Raw genomic sequence first — 19,148 nt, forward strand, 5'->3', positions numbered from 1 at the left:
TTTTTTAGGCATGGGTTTATGACCACTTCCGAGCCTGAGACCTCCTACTGAGTGGGAAGAACATGATTATGGCCCTACGGGAAAGAAGTTCAAGTTCACTGGCAGACAACTAAGGAACAAAGAGGAGAAGCTCATTCAAATGAGGGATAAAATAGATGCTTTCACTGTTGAAGATGTTATCTTTGACCCTTATTTGAGGATTGAAAATGGATTTGATGTTTGTAGGTTCACAGAGACCGCAGGTTACAATGGACCATTGTATCATCCCACATGTTACGTTATGACCAATCCTCGTCGAACTCTACGCAAAATTGCTCATATTCAATAAAGGGTTGTAGTGGAAAACTTCAAACTATCCAAGCAAGGATCCGAGACAAAAGGCCCCACCATTGTGCTCAACTACAGGACAACTCCAACGGTTGATGCTTGGAACAACCGCCATGAAGAAAGATACCAACTCGCAGCGGGAGAGGCAATTCCTTGTAACAACACGAAAGAAGCCACTACTGATTACATGGGTTGGTATTCTCATTTTGGTCATCCATATGTGATCAATAATGATTCGGAGGCCCAACCATATATTCAAGAGGCTATGGCTCAAAGGAAGGCGGTCGACGAGACTAAAGAGAAAAAAAGGTCTATTTGGTTTGACGTGGAAGAAGCTATATTTCATGTCGGTACGTAATTTTGTTATCCTCATGAGTTTGGATTTTAAGATTAATGATTATTATGAAATAATCTCTTAACACTCTTTTGATATGTGAATAGAAAGAGCGAGGACAAGCTTTGGCAAATAGCATGACTTCATGCATCCGTCGTAATGGTGTGTTTAAAGCTCGTGAACAAAAGATCTTGCAAGACCAAATAAGGAACATGCATAATCCAAACATGGCATAAATGTATGAGGGGTTGGTCACGGACGAAAGCGGCTTAAAGAGGAGTAGAAACTCTCTTGGAGGTGAGGGTAGTAGCCGTCATCAACCTTCATCTAGCAGCGAAGAGACAAATGATGAAGAGGTGGTGCACGGTGTGGGTACTAGCCAAAGAGGTGGTCGTGGTCGCGGTAGTCGTGGTGGTCGTCGTGATGGTCCTAAAACTCGTGGTGGTGGTCCTAAAACTCGTGGTGGTGGTAGCACCAACAAAAGGGGTTGTGGTGGCCGCCATGCTTAGTTATGGATTTATGTTAGTTGTGTGTAGTTAGTTATGAATTTCGACTTATGGATATTATGACAAACTAATAGTTGCGTGTTAATTATGGATTTTAGTTTATGAAATTTAGCATATGGATATTAATTATGAATTTGAAGTTATTTGTGTTAGTTATGGATTTAAACTTATGGATATTATCTATGAATTTGAAGTTATTTTTGTTAGTTATGGATTTAAACTAAAAGGAGCATTGGTAGAAGTTTTCCCGACAAAGTTCAACAACGGCATCTCAAACTTGTTGGTTTTGTATGTGCAATCCATTAGAAGGATTTGATGAGAGCACCGTGCTAACTTCACAAACTCAGGATTAGCCAACAAAAGATGTCTTATTCGTCCTTTCTCATCATCATCGTGGAAAACCGAGTAATTATTCTCCTCCCCCAAATGCCTTAATTGTTGCATTTCGTTCCTTTGTTCCAATTTCTTAGCCTTCAATTTTGTTCTTGCGTTGTAGATGTTAGCCAAAGTAGAAGCATTTTGTGGGTTTCTTTCCTTTAAGTGAGCGAGGATATCAACGGGCTTCATACGAATTTATGTCAGTGACTCTACGATCTTCTCTTCTTCTTCTTCGGTAAGGCGTCCAACATACGAATGTGATAGCAAACTCTCCGGTATAGGGTGGTTATGACTACCGCATACAACTTTATCCAAAAACCACCTTTTTGCCGCGTTCCTTTTAAATTGAAGCTTGAAGGGGCATCGGGTCTTCTTAATGAACGTAGTTTGCTTCCTCTTTTCCTTTGCTACTTGCACGGTACCCTTTTTTGCATGACTTCTATGTTGTCCACTACACTCGCAAACCATTTGAAAGGCATTTTCACTAGTGGTACCTTACAAACTGTGATACACATAATCAACTTGCCTCGTTCTTTAGACCAATGCTTTGATCATCTTTTTCCTCCTATGTCTCCTCGGTTAAATAGTGAGAGCTATAATCTTGGGTGAGAAGTTGATTTGCTAAAGGTTGTTCATCCATTAGGGGAGGTACACTCACGATCTGGACAACAATACACCCACATTAGTCTAAACAAGAACAAAACGAAAATATATATAAAGTTACGGTTGGACACGACAAGTAAATACAAACCGTAACAGAGATACGGTTCGTAATTACAATCACTTACAAACCGTAACACAACTACGGTTGGTAGTGGTCCTCCCGTAACAAACCGTAAATAGGGTGAAATGAAAATAAAAACATACAGATCATTATACGATCGGTAAAAAACACAGATCACAAATCGTAACACAATTACGGCTGGTAGATATTTACATATTACCAACCGTAATAAGTGCAGTAAATACTACCATGCACATGATGAGTTACGGTTGGTAACTACTGAAGAACGTAACCAACCGTACTGAAATTACGGTTCGACTCGAAAATTTTATACTAACCGTAACTGGTATTACGATTGAGTTTTTCCCCAAATTTAACCAGTTACGGTTGGTATTGGAAACTTTACGAACTGTAACATTCAATTACGGTTGATAACTAGCTAATTACCAACCGTAAGTTCTTCTGAAATTTTTTAAAATTTGATTTTTTTACGTACTTTAGAGAATTTTAAGCAACAAAAAGCTAATGAGAACTAGTTTAGAAGTATACATGGTCATTTTCAGTTGCTGGTTCTTCACTTTGTTGGCTAATTTCTTCAATTGGTTGAGATTGACCTTCACTATGGGTTAAAACATCTCTACCATCTAAGAAATACTCCATATCAGGATCTCCATCAAGGGGTATGTAGTATTTGTTTTCTCTATCTATAGAGATTCACCCATCTCAAATTTGCCACTAGAATCAATCATTTTGGTTGAGGGAATCAAAATCTAGGATTTCACAAATATCACATAAGTTTTCTTTTTCTTCTCCTCTAAATTTTTTTTTATAACTCTAAAAATCTGATTTTAGAGTTATTATAAGTGAAAATTAATTAACAACACTAATCTTGATTATCATCAGTAATCTTGATTATTAATAATAAGGGTTCATAGGTCATTTCCATATTTGTTTTGATAAGGAGCACTTGAATTACCACCTAATGATCCTTTTTGTCTTATTAGGTTTGCTGCCCCTCCAATGGAACCACCCGCCCCTTTAACCGGTCACTTCTAAAATTGTGTTCCCAAACTAATTTCTGACTTTTCTGTTTTGGTAGAAAAAATAAAAATTGGAGTGACATTCAAACATGGTATTGGTCAGTTAGTCTGCTTCTGACTTTAGGGCAGTGGGGATAGAATTTGTCGTAGGGAGTTGGGTCGATCGTTGCAAAGTAGAACGAGTCTTGGTACAAGTTGAGACGGTGATTTCACTTTGCGATGACAATGAATATATCCCGACCGCCAAAACATTTACATTTTCAACACCAATAAATACCACATTATTTAACTTCTCAACTCATACCGAAATTCTTTCTTTTCTTGAATTCTTCTCTACTAAAATCTCTTCTAATGTTTATTCAACTTCTTTAAATTTCTAAATAAAAATGTCTCAAATTAAATCTCAGGATGTTAGGCGACAAAAAAAAAGAAGAAAACCCCTCCAAAAAAATCCAATCAACTTATACCCGTAACACAATCATATTCTGATGAAGAAAACAATCTTAATCTACTTTCTGGTGAAAATTAGCCAAAGCTCTCTACAAAAGCTGAACGAGATAGCACTTCCTAAAAACTAATATATGGTTGGTACGAAGTCAACAAAGTTTATGCAGAGCTACTTCCTGGTGCTAAACCTATTGCCGATAAATTTTCTTGAATTACTTGTACCAAACTGAGGCGAAGAAACATCATCTTATGTTGATGTTCGTATTGGCGGAGCGTTGGTGTATACTATACACACGTTTCATTTTACATATTTCAAAATAGGTATGTCAAATATTTTGATTTATGGTTTTAATGCAATCAATACAAAGATGTAAATGAAATTAAGATTTTTAATAATTTTATAGGAGTAATACCGTTAGATCCTACTTGGATACCAAGCAGTGTGGGAGATGATGTTCCATTTGACCAAGAAAGTTGGCTGGCAAAAGATAGACATAAAGATGAACTTCCGTTGTATTTTACCGTAACAACAACGACGATGCACACGAATTTAAGAAGTTTTGGAATCCCTATTTCCGGTTTAAAGGCATTTTCAATCCAAAAAATAAATGGGACAGGCTATACTGATTCGGATATAGATAGTCCTTAAGCGAATATAGAAATTGCTAAGGTTTTTATTATATGGTTACTTTGTAAATATGTTTTCCCAGCTCAAGCGCTAGTACTCAAGTAGGATGGATAGAGGCATTGCAAGAAATTAAGGTTGTTGCAAGTTATGATTCAGATTCCTTTATCTTACACGAGTTGTACATTTTTCTCGATTTTGCATGCTTGGATCCGTTAAGCATCGTATGAGGCCTCCTTGAGGTAACTATGACAATGCATATCCTTTGGATTTATATTAGTCAAAAAGAAATTTAGCAAGTAATGAATTGTGTGATGTTTACTTTCAGCTTTAGTGTACCAAGACTTTTAGACTATACCAAAAAATGTTTTCCATTGTAGTAAGATATGAAGCTGTTAACTGGAAAAAAAACAAAACAAAGGAGAGGCAAATAATATATATGTATGGAGATACCAACACATGATTAGGAATAAACATAATATTAATTGGATACCATACGAGGAATCAAAGAAGATGAGTTATCATGTTTCCCAAAGGATTACCCCTAGTGCATTGTGTTACACAGTCATATCATGATTTTTTTTTATCGGTAAAGAATTTGTTGTTGACGAGTTTCGAACTCAGGTTACTGATATCGTCACTAAATAACTTTACGATTGTACAACAGTGAATTTGGTCCTCTCAGGAATCTTGGTGTTTATTCTTATGGAGTTCGAACTCAGGTTATTGATTCACCAAATAACTTTACCATTATACTATAATGAATTTGGTCCTCTCAGGAACCTTGGTGTTTATAATTATGGAGAAAGATGTGCTATAAAGTTAGTTGTATAATGACCCGACCCTCCACCGGTATTGTCCCCACTTAGCCGCATTGCGGATATCCGACAGTGTGAGGTTTTCGAAGGGCATTGCTGCGGTCATCCGATAACAATTTTTTGAGAGGTTACCCATCCCTGGATTACTCCCACCCAAGCACACTTAACTGCAGATTTTTTTGCCAACTCTTGAGACAATTGTGCTGAAAAGGCCTCGGTGTTAGGAAAGGACAAACCATTACCTATATTCCAATCGGCGAACTCTACCAACCGAATCGGAGTATTACAAGTTGGTAAAGTTGGAATGCCACATAAGCCTCGATCTATGACCATTGTATTTGGAACAGAATACACTAGATTAAAGGAAAGAGGTTGGAAAATGTATGAGACATTATTCACCCCTTGTGACGAAGACCAATACAACAAGTGGTTCAAATCGATTGTAGAGCGATAATCGAACAAGATGTTTTACGCATCTATGGGATGGATTTTACCTCAGTTGGTAAAGCATTACCTAAAATATCATTTCAAACACTTCCACTGCGGGTGATTGTATCTTTCACCACTTATCCTTCAATATGAGCTTCATCTTCATTGTGACTTCAAGAGCAGAATCGTAATCTGCAAGGTCTGGTTTTCCAAAATTGAGGTGGGAGCTAGACTCTCTTACTCTCATTGGAGAGAGTCTTATACTTCCAATTGTCTCAGAAGGTCTCGACCGTCCTAATTCGTATACAGGAACATCATCCAGTCGTGAACAATATTGATAGAACAATTGAATCAAATGAAGTTAAGAGATACGGAAACTAAGTATATGTACATACAAGAGTTACGCAAAATAGGAGAGAGCATGAGTTTCAATTTTAACAAATACTGGAACTCCAACATCTCATGATAAAGTGGCAGACCACAAGTTTCAATATGTCAAGAGAATATTATCGTCCAGTGTAACAATTTCCATCGTTAAACTCCTCAACAAAATCCTTAGCGTTATCAAAATTATAGAAGATCATTAAAATTCGAAGGAACTTCATCCAAAGGATTAAATCAATGGTCTGGAAATCAAGGTAAAATATCTCAAGTTGCAAGATCATATGAAGGGTTTGGGAGTATGATGCAGGGGGCCTTATGACATGAACTAAAATGAGACGTGGTTATGCTTGTGTAAACTTATTGACGTTTAATATAAATTGATTTATTTATGTAAAACTATTGCATTTAATTGGTTCTAATCTATTTAGAAAAGAAAGTAATATTAAGTTCAAATTTACATTTAATTAAAATTTATAACAACTCCATCAACGTCTTGCTCGAGTAGTATGTGTATTTTTTAATATCCTATGCGAGGTACCAAAAACTCCATAAGGATTGCGTGATGAAATTCGTAACCAAAATTTGTTTTTTCCATCTTCTCAATTCCTCTCGAACTCGTAATACAACTTCACCATTGGTTTCACCCTAAATCGATATCAAAATCTGAACTAAAGCTATAATTTTTCCAGTTGTTTTCTTATAGTTTGATATTGAAAAAATATCCCAGTTACATTACGGTTATTTTGATTATCGATGTCAGTGCAAAAGTTTTCATAAATTTTGCTTCAATAATTAACACTCACTAAACTATTTTGTCGTTGTTTCGTTCCCCTAGCCGGATAACATACTACAAAGTTTCCACATAAAGATAAATATTTATTTACAGTATATTCTGCAGGATTAATATACGATTGACCCGTATCTAAGAAATTATGGGTGTAATAGGTAGAGAAAGTGTGGTTTTGGAAGTGAAAATAGTTGAATTTATAGAAGATGGGATTAAAGTCTTTGGATGCAAAACAACCGTTATTGGCTCAGATAAGCCCGAACGACTCAACGTGAGACGATGGTCATATCAATCACAACCGAGCCTCATCCTTCTCTACGCCGAGCATTTCTGTTTGATTCACTCGTCCCAAGTGGAATCATCATTGACGATATGATAGAATTCTTAGTTACAATTGTTCTCCTAATGGCTTAATCATGTGGAACCCAATTCTCTTCACCTTTGTCAACTTTGTGACAAATAGGGTAAGAAAAAATAAGTGACATATGTCTTTTCGAAACATATCTTAAGGGGGAGTTAATTAATATTTGTGCTCATCGTCCTATCTAAAAAAATTTGACATGTAAAGGCTAAGGAGGAGTACATATCAAAAAAAAGAAGTAATATCACTATATGTTTGAAAAATTATATTGTGCTTAAAAGTGAAAAACGATATTACTCATTGGGATAACAACTATACGCGAAATGAAAGTCATCCATGCAAATTCTGAAGGGTAAGATTATTAAAGTTTTTATCTATCACTATCGAATCTTCGATTACTTATACCCAACCCAACGAACACATGAAGAATAAAATTAAAGTTTCAAGAAATCAAGAAAGCATCATGGCATGTGTACTGAAAGTCAAACTTGTAAAAGTTCATATGTATTTCAAAAGTTTTGTCATTAAAATTAAAATTGATGAAAGGGAGATATTGTTAGAGAGAATGCTTGGTTGAACCTCCACCCATTGATATAGAAAGTATGTTGTTAAATTTAGATGCCAAAACTATTTCTCGATTTATAACCTACTAAAGTTAGCTTCAGTCTAGATTATATTAGGTAGTAAAATCTTAGGTTCATCCAAGTTACTCGAGAAAATTAATGATTGAAGTTTACACGAAGAACTTCATCAAATGTTAGTAAAAAAATTGATTTTTCTTTCAAATTATTTTCCATTCTATCTATCTATCATAGAAAAATCAAATACTTTAGTAAATAATCGAATTATAAAGATGGTTCTTGTCATAAACTAGATGTTCGGCTGAAGTTTAGTGAAGTTTCGATGTCAAGTTCATGTTTGTTGCTTTTTCGAAACTAACATCAAGTAGATATTCTCCGATGAGTTTCGAAAGTATAGGTTCACAAATCTATTTAAGAAATTTATTTGAAGTTTAAAATTTATACATATTACTATATCAGATTGTGAACCAGTGTTTTAAGTTCGCAAAGCTTGAAGAAAAGAAAATTCCCTGCACTCAGATTGGTTTGAGTTCGCGAACCTATGTTTTGAGTTCGGGAACCTAGTGGAGAGAAAAAGATTCATGGACCCAAACTTACTTAAGTTCGCAAATCTAGTTTTTGAGTTTGTGAACTTTGATTAGAAAAGATTCTTTTGATACTTTTCTAATTAAGTTTGTTAACCTAAAATCTTAGGTTCGTATATCTAAAGGTACAAACGTCCAAAAACTCCTTTCAACAATTTTTGTACTTTCTGTAATACTCTCACTTTTAGTATGGTGCATGCTCAAAGATGCGTCATTTGAATGAGATGAAGCGTCATTTCAAGACAATATTGCGTACTAAGAGGAATATTGGCCAAGGGCCAAAATCCCACCATCATGGTGCATTACGCAGGTTACACTGACCAAGAGGTAATATCGCATTATCATGGTGCATCTCGTCAGTGGTGGCTGCCCGAAGGAGATGTTGCATCATCATGGAGGATTACTTCAGTGGGTGACTGGCCGAGAGCATTGTCGCACCATGATAGCGCATCATTCAAGTTGGCCGTCGGGCCAAAACTGGATTTTACACCACCATGGCGCATTACTCAGGATGCATGGAAAAACGACCATGAATAGTGAAGCAAGCATGTCAATTGGTCCCCAATTTTTAGTTGTAAAAATGTCAATAAGACATATACAGAAAGGGATAGTTGGTTGAAGGTGCATATACCGTAGATGCACTAGTAAGATTCAAAGCTTAGCCGGTAAAGCCATAATGATGCGTGAAGCGTTACTTACTCGAGAGAGCTTCTTGATGCTTAGGCATCGTTGTTGAGGCGCTGAGAAACTAAGGGTGCACCACTATGGTGCAAAATAAAGGAAAGGTCAATGCAAATTCTTGCTTATCATTTGCAAAAGACCACTTGGCCTAAGCGGACTAGGCTATGCTTGGCTTTTGGCATTGCAATACAAGTTGGCTTTAGTTGCTTGTCCCGAAGACTTATGAATTACAGTATGTGCTTCATCCCTTCTTCATAGGGTATGTATGCAGCCGCAATTAGTTGCAGCATTAATGGTCAAGTATTTTTGTCGCTCATATCATCTAACTGGGGATATGATTGCGATATTTTGGTAACTCGTATCATCTAGCTCGGTATTGCGGTGCAAGCAATGATTGTTTCCATGCTTGATGGGGTGGTAACATTCCTTGGATGCTCATGAGCCTGACTGATAAATCCTTGGCTCGATCAAAACCGATGCATGCTTTCTGCTCTATGCCAAAGAGAAGTAAGGAAGCAGAAATAAGTTTGCAATGGTCCATGCACAAGTCCAAGGCATGCATTATGCCTGGACGGTACTCAGAAGCCAGTGATGCACTTAAGGAAGCATGCTTGCAAAGGCAAATGGACATGCATTTTCCTGGTGCAACCCTCAAGTCGATGGTCTCCTCTTCAAAAGAAAGCCCTAAATCTCAATTAAATAACCAATTCATCCATTTCTTGATGGATTAATAATTATTTACTAAAAACTCGCTAATAGCATACATTTTATTGAAAATAAATCATATAAACACAAAACCTATATTTTTCTAGTTCCTCTTAATTGCGTTGATACACATCACAAAGTACTTTTGATTTAAATGGATAGTGACCAAGTTCAATAATCTTTGTTCATTTGCGAGAAAGAGATCTTGATTTGAAACAATTGGTACTTGACGTTTTGGTCTTTTCTAATTTTGGTAACTTTTGTTGTATATACTTTTATTATATTAACCGTAACAACAAACTAATAGTGATAATATTCTGCAGGAATTGCTCAACTACTACGACAGTAACAATGTCACAACCTCTGGGAATAACCACTACTATTTTAGTGGCGATACATGGAGCATGCTTATGGTGTTTAGAACAACAACATACAATAGATAAAAAATTGACTCACAAAGCCTAGTCAATTTCATCACCAGAGTGATCAAGACACAATGGTGTTTGTGGCATATGATCAAAATGAGAGACCTACTGCAATCTATTCAGCATCGTAGAATGCACTACATCTATAGAGAGGCCAACTATGCGACGGATGCACTAGCAAATCGGGCAGTAGACAGAAGTCGTCGGGGATTCTTTGAAACCACCTTTAGGAAATATATATAAATACGCGCTTTTTAAGACAATATGTAATTGACGACTCCATGGGTGTGAGGGTAACGTACTCACACATTATTTCTTTTTAGTTTAAATTAATATAATATGCTTCAGATAATAGTGGGACTTTGTTAAAATATGATCTTCTGCTATTCATCATGTTTTAAATGGACTTACTGGGTTTGGGATGGAGGATATTTAAATTTGTTTAAAAAGAAATGCTCAATGCAGTGAATTCTAATCTTCTTATATAAAAGCGTACGCACTAGTTACATAACGAACAGATTTAACAGTTAGAAAGAAAGTACGAGTATCAACAAAAATAATGGTAGACACTATGTCCCAACACCACTTACATGATAATAAAATAATAACAAAAACAAAAAATTAAAATTTTGGGCCTCAACAAATGGAGGCCCTAGGCAACAGCCTAGCTGGCCTAGTCACTGTGAGAGACTGAGGAAGAGAAGAGGAAGAGGAGAAAGATGATAGAGGCGGTGGTGGTGATGAACACACAGGGGAAACCCAGGCTAACGAAATTCTACAATTATGTGGTTTGAAAATCTCACTTTTCTATGTTAAGATTCCGATCTCAAGTTTTCTTTTGTAAGAAGTGCTTTTGGTTAATGGTATTAACGATGGGTGTGTGTTTGATTTTGAAATTAGCCTATGGAGAAGCAGCAAGAGATTGTACGGAGCATCTATGGAGGTTCAATCTCTATCTCTGTTGATTCTGTTTTCTAGACTAAATTACTCAAACCTGATGGATCTGTGGATACCCAAATCATGGGTTATCATCAAATCTTCTTCTTCTTCTTCCTCCACGAAAGTTTTTTTTCTTCTTGGGCATCAAATGTGTTTAATTATAGAGGAAATTTGGTATATTATTTGTTATTGTTGATTAATTTTTAACTTTTTTGTATCCTGTGTTTTTTTCTCATACAGTCTTGTGTAGTAGAGCTGAGAATGTGAGCAACTTCATTAAAGCTGATTCAATCTTCGGTCCGGTATGTAGCACCGCTAAGATGTCGTAATTTGCCTATTCTTAGTTAGCTGTGCTCATTTATACCTGTTCAATGAAATTATAACATTTAAAACGATGATGTGTGTATAGTTAAGGGGAAAGAGATTGATACTGGAATTTTCTGTTACTACCTTGTAATTGGATAAAACCTAAAAACTGTTTATGAATTGATAACTTGTGACATCTGTGGATTAATGGATAAACGTCATTGATATCGTCATAGTAGCATTTGGATAATGTCACCATTCTCGGATTTGCATTATAGCTTTTTTTTGCCATAATTAGAAGCTTCATGCTCAAAATTTGATTTTTCTCTTTCTTTTTCTTCAGGAAACTCGACTAGTATACAAGCACTATGCCACGTTGTACATTGTTTTCGTGTTTGATAGCTCTGAGAACGAGCTAGCTATGCTAGATCTTATTCAAGGTACCTTGCACTATCATTTCCTTTTCTTGTGGAAGAAACTCATTATCCTAAGGTGGAGTGGCCACTCCAGTATAGAGATTCATTTATCTTACATGCATTGAAGGCCTTATCTTTCTGCCATATGTTGATTAACCTGAAGGCTGGGAAACGTTGAGGACGTGATGAGGGATTGTCCATGTTACAAAAAACCTTGTTCACGTCATCCTAAATTAGGCGTGATTTGAGGAATTGACCAGCTTTCCATAGCCATAGGCGTATTTATTTCCTTTGATTGGTATTTATTAGTCTATAACTGCAAGCATTTCACTGGTTGTAGGCTTAGAACATACTAGTTTGTAAGTACTATTATTTTTGTTACATATCTGGTGAGAGGTACTAGATCTAGGGTCTGGTTGACTAATAGGATGAAATTTGACTTATTTCACATGAACTCTTTGTTCCTTTCAGTTTTTGTGGAGACCTTGGACAAGTGCTTCAAGAATGTGTGCGAGCTTGATGTTGTCTTCAATTTTAGCAAGGTCTTCATTCTCTTATATTCATTTCTATTTTCTGTTTTTGGTAGATAAAAATCTCTTCTAGTTGCATTATTTCGTTTCATACACCTAAGCACATGAGCGTTTGACGCTCAAGACAACTGAGGAAATCAAAGTTCAAGTCTTAAGTAGATAACCATTACAACTGACAAGATAGGGATCTCGGTCCTGTGAGTCCCAACTCTCACCAAATTGAGTATTCTTGCCCTAGTTTAGATTTTAAACTTATGCTCTCTGCTATTTTTGTTTGAATGCAGCACCAAATCTTTTCATTTATTTTCTGGATTCATGTCACTCTGCAGATTCACACAATTTTGAATGAAATCATATTTGGAGGTCAAGTGCTCGAAACAAGCTCGACAGAAGTTATGAAAGCTGTTGAAGAAATCACCAAGTCCTCTTTCCCTCTCTCACACTTTTTTCTTTTTCTTTCTTAAAATATTTTTGTTTTTATTCATGTTGCCTTTCCATCTTGGGTCATGGTGCTTCTCGTTTGTTTTATTGCAGGTTGGAGAAGGCGTCAAATGCCATCACACTCCCAAGATCTGTCTCCGGCTGGCAGGTCCGGTAGCATTAGCAAGGCTGGCCAGAGAATTCAAGCATGTGTGTTTCTGTTCTTGATACATACAAACCTATGGCATTTTTGTTGGGAACTCTATTAGTGGAAGACTTGAGTATGGAAAACCTGCTACTACAGAGGAAGCAGCTCTTGTACTGGTTCGGTGATTGATAACAACATTATGTAAAGCTTAAGGATTCAGATTTATTCTTGTGCAGAAAATGATGATTTAATAACGTTCTTTCAACAGAAACTTATCACCAAAAATGAATGAGCGAGTGGAAGGTTTGAATTGGAGGTTCACTTGGTTTTGTCTCATACAAGGTTTGAGATATGTTCAACAGTCATGGCATGACCATGAGCACCTACCTCTGTATATTGGCGTCAAATAGAGAATAATGACCGTTTGTTTTTCCGTCATGATGGTTTTTGTCTTTTCCTTGGATGTTGAATACACTGTATGAACATTGGCTGAGAGAAATTGGCACAAAAGTTGCTGGCTCTGGAGATTTTTCATTCCTTGTCTGAAGTATCACAACTCACAAGTGAGTTTGGTTTTTGGCAAGCACCATGTTAACAGTAACCACAGATTTAGACCAGAAGACTCTGCTCGATGTTCATTGTCAGTCGAAAGGTGATGATCTTGGTCAACATAAATAAAACTTGAGATCCATTTTTAACATTAGGAAATTCTCATGCAGTAATCCACAATGCTCAGTTCCTAAATAGACTTTCTTAGCTAATTAAAAACTTAAACTGAGTTTATCAAAATAACATCAAACTAACACTAAACTGCCAGTTTGAGAAAAACAAACAGAAGAGCTGCTTCTTTATTTGAGGGATCATATCCCATCTGAGATTGATCCACTCGATATCACATTGGTATAGTATAGATGATTATGCCTGCAAGAGTTTCCTTTTTTATTGGTTCCCATGTTACTGTTGGGTCTTGCGATGCATGTATAAATAAGGTTCAGGAGATGCAGTCTTTTTAAAGTTTGGAGCAGCAGGAAGAGCAATAATTCAGAGCTGGGATTACATTGCAACTCTGGTGCAGGTCAGGTCAGTCAAAAAATTGTTGAGACCCTCATGGATAATACAGCTACTCAACCCAATTATTCATTACATTTTCTCATTCCTTCAAACGGAAACCGTTGTCTCCACTAGCACTTTATCTAAAAGATGGATGGATATTTGGACTTCAATGCCCAACTTTGATTTTATACTACTATATAGGGTGATCACCAAGAGGTAGATCATACCAAGACATTCCAAACTTCATAGACCCGATGTTGTTTCTTCGCCAACCGTTAATAAAGATAATAAATTTTGCACTGACATCTGATCGAATTTTTGATTCGTCTAAAGTTCCTGTGAATGGAGCCTCAGATGATAAGAGAACGCCTCTCTCTTTTCTTGCTCTATATCTAGCTATCTGAGTAGGCTAGGGTTATGAATTCATGTCCTTACAGTTGTAAATTTGAAACACAACAAATGCACACAACAAAAGAATTATTATTACATTGATAAGCACATTAATATACAATGCACCTAGAATGCAAGTACAACAAAAGCCAACTGTTGTTGAATGGGAAAGAACAAACGCATTCGAGCGCTACAAATCGGGGACAGAAATAAACAAAAACAAACGCATGCAAGAACGGATCATAAGTGAGAGCCATATAATGATGGCTTCCTTCCATGTAAGAGTACTGTGTGCATAGAGATTATGAAATCACTGCATAAGGCTGACCTGATACTCAGTAAAGCCCGTTGCGTCCATACAAAACCAAAGTCAGCACCATATCCATGCTGAGGGAGGGAAGAAGTGTGGATCTGCTGATGGTTTGGAATGATGGTTGGTTTTGTTTCAAAGGTGATAGTAGAGCTATTTTCACTCTGAGATGTACCACTGCTACTCGTTCCAGGATTTTTCCCCGGTAAATATGAAGTGAGCAACAATTCATCTGCTCGATCAGCGACCTTAATTTTGAGGTCTTCAATAGCAGCACTTAATTGTTCCAACTCATGCACCCCTAAATCATCAATATTATCCCACCAAAATTGTTTCTTATTTTCTTTCATTATCTTTTTCAACTCCGCTCCTCTTTTTTTCTCGGCTTCCAACCTGCCAAGTGCTTCAGTATACTCTCTGTTCAGTTCACGAATTTTGGCTTCACGATGAGCCGTGACAAGTGGAGTTGGATGAGAATTTCCAGAGAGGTAGCGGTGGATCATATTGTGAGGATGAGTGAAAGAAAAAGGTTTTCCAGCGGGTGAAAATACGATGATAGCAATCTCAGCACCACAAAGGGTAGAAAGTTCATGAGCCTTCTTAAAAACACCTCCTCTACGTTTGGAGAAGGTAACTTGTCTTGCATCTTCTTTCTCAATTCTTTTGATTTCAATTTTCTGTCGGCCCATGCTTGGTTTTCTTGTCGCTGCCATGATGCAAATGCAAAATTTGGGATATTCTTTGCGTTCTTTTCTCTCTTCGGGTGGTGATAGTAAAAAGAGATGTGAAGGAGATGGAGATTTAAAGGGGTTGAGACTTGTGAGTTGTGTATGATGTACGCAATGAATTGTCTCTTAAAAATAATAGTTGTCTGATTTAAATTCATTCATTAATTAAATATTTAGAGTCTTAATTCTTTTTTATTACCATTTTTACAGTAAGAAAGAAACAAATCTTATCTAGTGAGTGCATGTAGTACTTAGTTTTGATGACCCTTCCATTTGTAAACGTCTGTATTCATTTGACCTTATAATTAGCGCTGTAATGGGCAAGTTTTTAACTGATGCATTTAGGGCAGGTAATAAAATGGAAACGTTTTGAGAATGAATCTTAGAACTAATTAAATTTAGATCTAAGCAATCTATCTAGTCTGGTTTTGGTTATTTTTTGTTAGATCATTTTATTTTTGACACCTAATATATATCATAAAATCCGTGTTTTCAGATGGATTGCACAAACAATCTATGTGCCTGCCATGCAGCCATGGCATGCATCTAATTTAATCCCAATAGATAAAATCAGTATGCTCGTTCACCTACTGATGTTATATTCGCACACGATTGCTTCATTGAATCCCTCTACAAGGTCTCACATTTTTTACTTGTATAGGAGATGATTGATAATTATGTATCGTTCAACTCTCTAGTAGCACTAGAATGATCAATATCTTAATTCAAGTGTACACTTGAATAATTTGGAAACCAATAATAAACCTTATACATTGAAAAGAAAATCGACAAGATGATAAAAATTTCAAAAAACCTTAAATACTAATTAGGTTTCACGCCCAAAACATAGAATTCATTCTTAATTAATAAAAGCATAACTATGCGTGATTAACGATTTCCCAGTTGTAAATCCTAGACTATTTAATGTAAAATAAAAGGGTATATCAGATGTGAAAACTTAATTAAAAACTTACGTAAAAGCCTCCTTAAATAGGTATCCAAATTGTAAACGTGCGTACATGAATCCCGGTAAAAGTAATGTGTCAAAACTCACCAAAAATAGCCAAAGAAGTCCTCGCCCAAAACACGGTCGTGAGAAGAATTGTTTGATAGTCACTCAGCTTTCGTTATTAATTGCTGAAACTGTCTTAGAAAAAACTATAACCCCCTACCAGATTGTTTTTTTTTTTCCTGGGAGAAGTATCACGGACAATATAATTATAGCACATGAACTTGTTGACTCCATGAAAAAGATTAGAGCAGAAAAGGGTTGGATGACTATCAAACTAAACATGTCAAAGGCTTTTGACAGAGTAGAATGACCTTTTCTGTTAAGTGCATTGAGAAAGCTAGGTTTCTGTGATGATTTTTGCATGATGATTGAGCAATGTATAAGTACTGTTTCTACATCTATTCTTTTGAATGGATAACCTGTTAATCCTTTCATTAAGATTAACTGTGATGCAACTTTTGATGATCTTACTAAATCAGTGAGCATTGGACTAATATGTATGGATTTTGGAGGTAATGCAGATGGAGCTAGATGCTGCAAGACTAAGGCACTGGACCCAGAACAAGCGGAAGCAAAATCTTTTCTTGAAACAACATTATGGGAAAGGCAAAAAGGATACAACTACAAGAATGTGCACTTGGAGGGAGATTGTTTAACCGTTATTAATATTTTAAATGGTAGATTAGATTCAATAAAATGGACCACAAGAAACTTCGTCATTGACTGTGATAATGTTTTAAATTCTTTTAATAGTTGGAAATGCACATATGTGCATAGAGATGTTAACCATGTTGCTCATAAGATTGCAAAACATGGTAAAGACATTAAGTCTGAGTAGGAATACTTCTTACTGGCAATTTAGATATCACCTCGTAAGAAGTATTATAAACCTATGGCATTTTTGTTGGGAACTAATAGAGTGAAAGACTTGAGTATGGAAAACCTGCTACTACAGAGGAAGCAACTCTTGTGCTGGCTCGGTTATTGCTAACAACATCATGTAAAGTTTAAGGATTCAGATTTATTCTTGTGCAGAAAATGATGATTTAATAACGTTCTTTCAACGAAAACTAATCACCAAAAACGAATGAGTGGAAAGTTTGAATTGGAGGTTCACTTGGTTTTGTCTCATACAAGGTTTGAGATATGTTCAACCGTCATGGCATGAACATGAGCACCTACCTCTGTATATATTGGCGTTGACCGTTGTTTTTCCGTCATGATGGTTTTTGTCTTTTTCTTGGATGTTGAATACACTGTATGAACAATGCCCAACTTTGATTTTATACTACTATAGGGTGATCACCAAGAGGTAGATCATACCAAGACATTCCAAAACTTTATTAACGATAATAAAATTTGCACCGACATCTGATCGAATTTTTGATTCGTCTAAAGTTCTTGTGAATGGAGCCTCAGATGTTAAGAAAGCGCCCCTCTCTTTTCGTGCTCTATATCTAGCTATCTGAGTAGGCTAGGGTTATGAATTCATGTCCTTACAGTTGTAAATTTGAAACACAACAAATGCATACAACAAAAGAATTATTATTACATTGATAAGCACATTAATATACAATGCACTTAGAATTCAAGTACAACAAAAACCAACTGTTGACGTAGAATGGAAAAGAACAAACGCATTCGAGCGCTACAAATCGGGGACAGAAATAAACAAAAGCAAACGCATGCAAGAACGAATCATAAATGAGAGCCATATAATGATGGCTCCCTTTCCCGTGGTCCATAAGGATTATGAAATCACTGAATAAGGCTGACTTGATACTTAGTAAACCCCATTGCAATCATACAAACCAAAGTCAGCACCATATCCATGGTGATGAGGGAGAGAACAAGTGTGGATCTGATGGTTTTAATAGTAGGTTTTGTTTCAAAGGTGATAGTAGAGGTGCTTTCACTATGAGATATACGACTACTACTCATTCCAGGATTTTTCCCCGGTAAATATTAAGTGAGCAACAATTCATCCGCTCGATCAGCAACCTTACTTTTGAGGTTGTCAATAGCATCACTTAACTGTTCCAACTCATGCACCCCTAAATCATCAATAGGATCTCACCAAAACTGTTTCTTATTTTCTTTCATCATCTTTTTTAATTCCGCTCCTCTTTTTTTCTCGGTTTCCAACCTGCTAAGTGCTTCGTATACTCTCTGTTGAGTTCACGAATTTTGGCTTCACGATGAGCCGTGACAAGTGGAGTTGGATGAGAATTTCCAGAGAGGTAGCGGTCGATGATATTGTGAGGATGAGTGAAAGAAAAAGGTTTTCCAGCGGGTGAAAATACGATGATAGCAATCTCAGCACCACAAAGGGTAGAAAGTTCATGAGCCTTCTTAAAAACACCTCCTCTACGTTTAGAGAAGGTAACTTGTCTTGCATCTTCTTTCTCAATTCTTTTGATTTCAATTTTCTGTCGACCCATGCTTGGTTTTCTTGTCGCTGCCATGATGCAAATGCAAAATTTGGGATATTCTTTGCGTTCGTTTCTCTCTTCGGGTGGTGATAGTAAAAAGAGATGTGAAGGAGATGGAGATTTAAAGGGGTCGAGACTTGTGAGTTGTGTATGATGTACGCAATATTGTCTCTTAAAAATAATAGTTGTCTGATTTAAATTCATTCATTAATTAAATATTTAGAGTCTTAATTCTTTTTTATTACCATTTTTACAGTAAGAAAGAAACAAATCTTATCTAGTGAGTGCATGTAGTACTTAGTTTTGATGACCCTTCCATTTGTAAACG

The 19,148-nt window shown here is 36.3% G+C and overlaps 3 protein-coding genes across 3 annotated transcripts; 1 reads left to right on the top strand and 2 right to left on the bottom strand.

Annotated features, from left to right (window-relative positions):
- The first annotated feature begins 10,780 nt into the window (after positions 1-10,780).
- On the top strand, positions 10,781-13,429 carry LOC113287926 (AP-3 complex subunit sigma-like). Its single transcript, XM_026536812.1, has 7 exons — positions 10,781-10,924; positions 11,037-11,079; positions 11,316-11,377; positions 11,725-11,821; positions 12,269-12,339; positions 12,657-12,748; positions 12,862-13,429. Exons 1-7 carry the CDS (start codon positions 10,856-10,858, stop codon positions 12,923-12,925), a joined length of 498 nt encoding a protein of 165 aa, XP_026392597.1. The 5' UTR covers positions 10,781-10,855; the 3' UTR covers positions 12,926-13,429.
- Positions 13,430-14,578: 1,149 nt separating this feature from the next.
- Positions 14,579-15,361, bottom strand: LOC113315796 (agamous-like MADS-box protein AGL29). Its single transcript, XM_026564068.1, has one exon. The coding sequence runs from the start codon at positions 15,359-15,361 to the stop codon at positions 14,579-14,581; it is 783 nt and encodes a 260-aa protein (XP_026419853.1).
- Positions 15,362-18,353: 2,992 nt separating this feature from the next.
- On the bottom strand, positions 18,354-18,829 carry LOC113315852 (agamous-like MADS-box protein AGL61). The gene is made up of 2 exons (XM_026564122.1): positions 18,535-18,829; positions 18,354-18,442 (listed from the first exon to the last, which is right to left on the bottom strand). The coding sequence occupies exons 1-2, from the start codon at positions 18,827-18,829 to the stop codon at positions 18,354-18,356; spliced, it is 384 nt and encodes a 127-aa protein (XP_026419907.1).
- Between the last annotated feature and the right edge of the window lie 319 nt (positions 18,830-19,148).

Source organism: Papaver somniferum, chromosome 1 (genome assembly GCF_003573695.1).
Source record: "Papaver somniferum cultivar HN1 chromosome 1, ASM357369v1, whole genome shotgun sequence".
In the NCBI taxonomy this organism is placed as follows: domain Eukaryota; kingdom Viridiplantae; phylum Streptophyta; class Magnoliopsida; order Ranunculales; family Papaveraceae; genus Papaver; species Papaver somniferum.

Coding starts and splice junctions, on each gene's coding strand:
- LOC113315852 (XM_026564122.1), bottom strand. CDS start 18,829: ATGGGTCGACAGAAAATTGAAATCAAAAGAATTGAGAAAGAAGATGCA. Junction 18,443..18,534: donor GTATACGAAGCACTTAGCAG/GTTGGAAACCGA, acceptor TTGATGATTTAG/GGGTGCATGAGTTGGAACAG.
- LOC113315796 (XM_026564068.1), bottom strand. CDS start 15,361: ATGGCAGCGACAAGAAAACCAAGCATGGGCCGACAGAAAATTGAAATC.
- LOC113287926 (XM_026536812.1), top strand. CDS start 10,856: ATGATAGAGGCGGTGGTGGTGATGAACACACAGGGGAAACCCAGGCTA. Junction 11,822..12,268: donor TATGCTAGATCTTATTCAAG/GTACCTTGCACT, acceptor TGTTCCTTTCAG/TTTTTGTGGAGACCTTGGAC. Junction 12,749..12,861: donor GCTGTTGAAGAAATCACCAA/GTCCTCTTTCCC, acceptor GTTTTATTGCAG/GTTGGAGAAGGCGTCAAATG.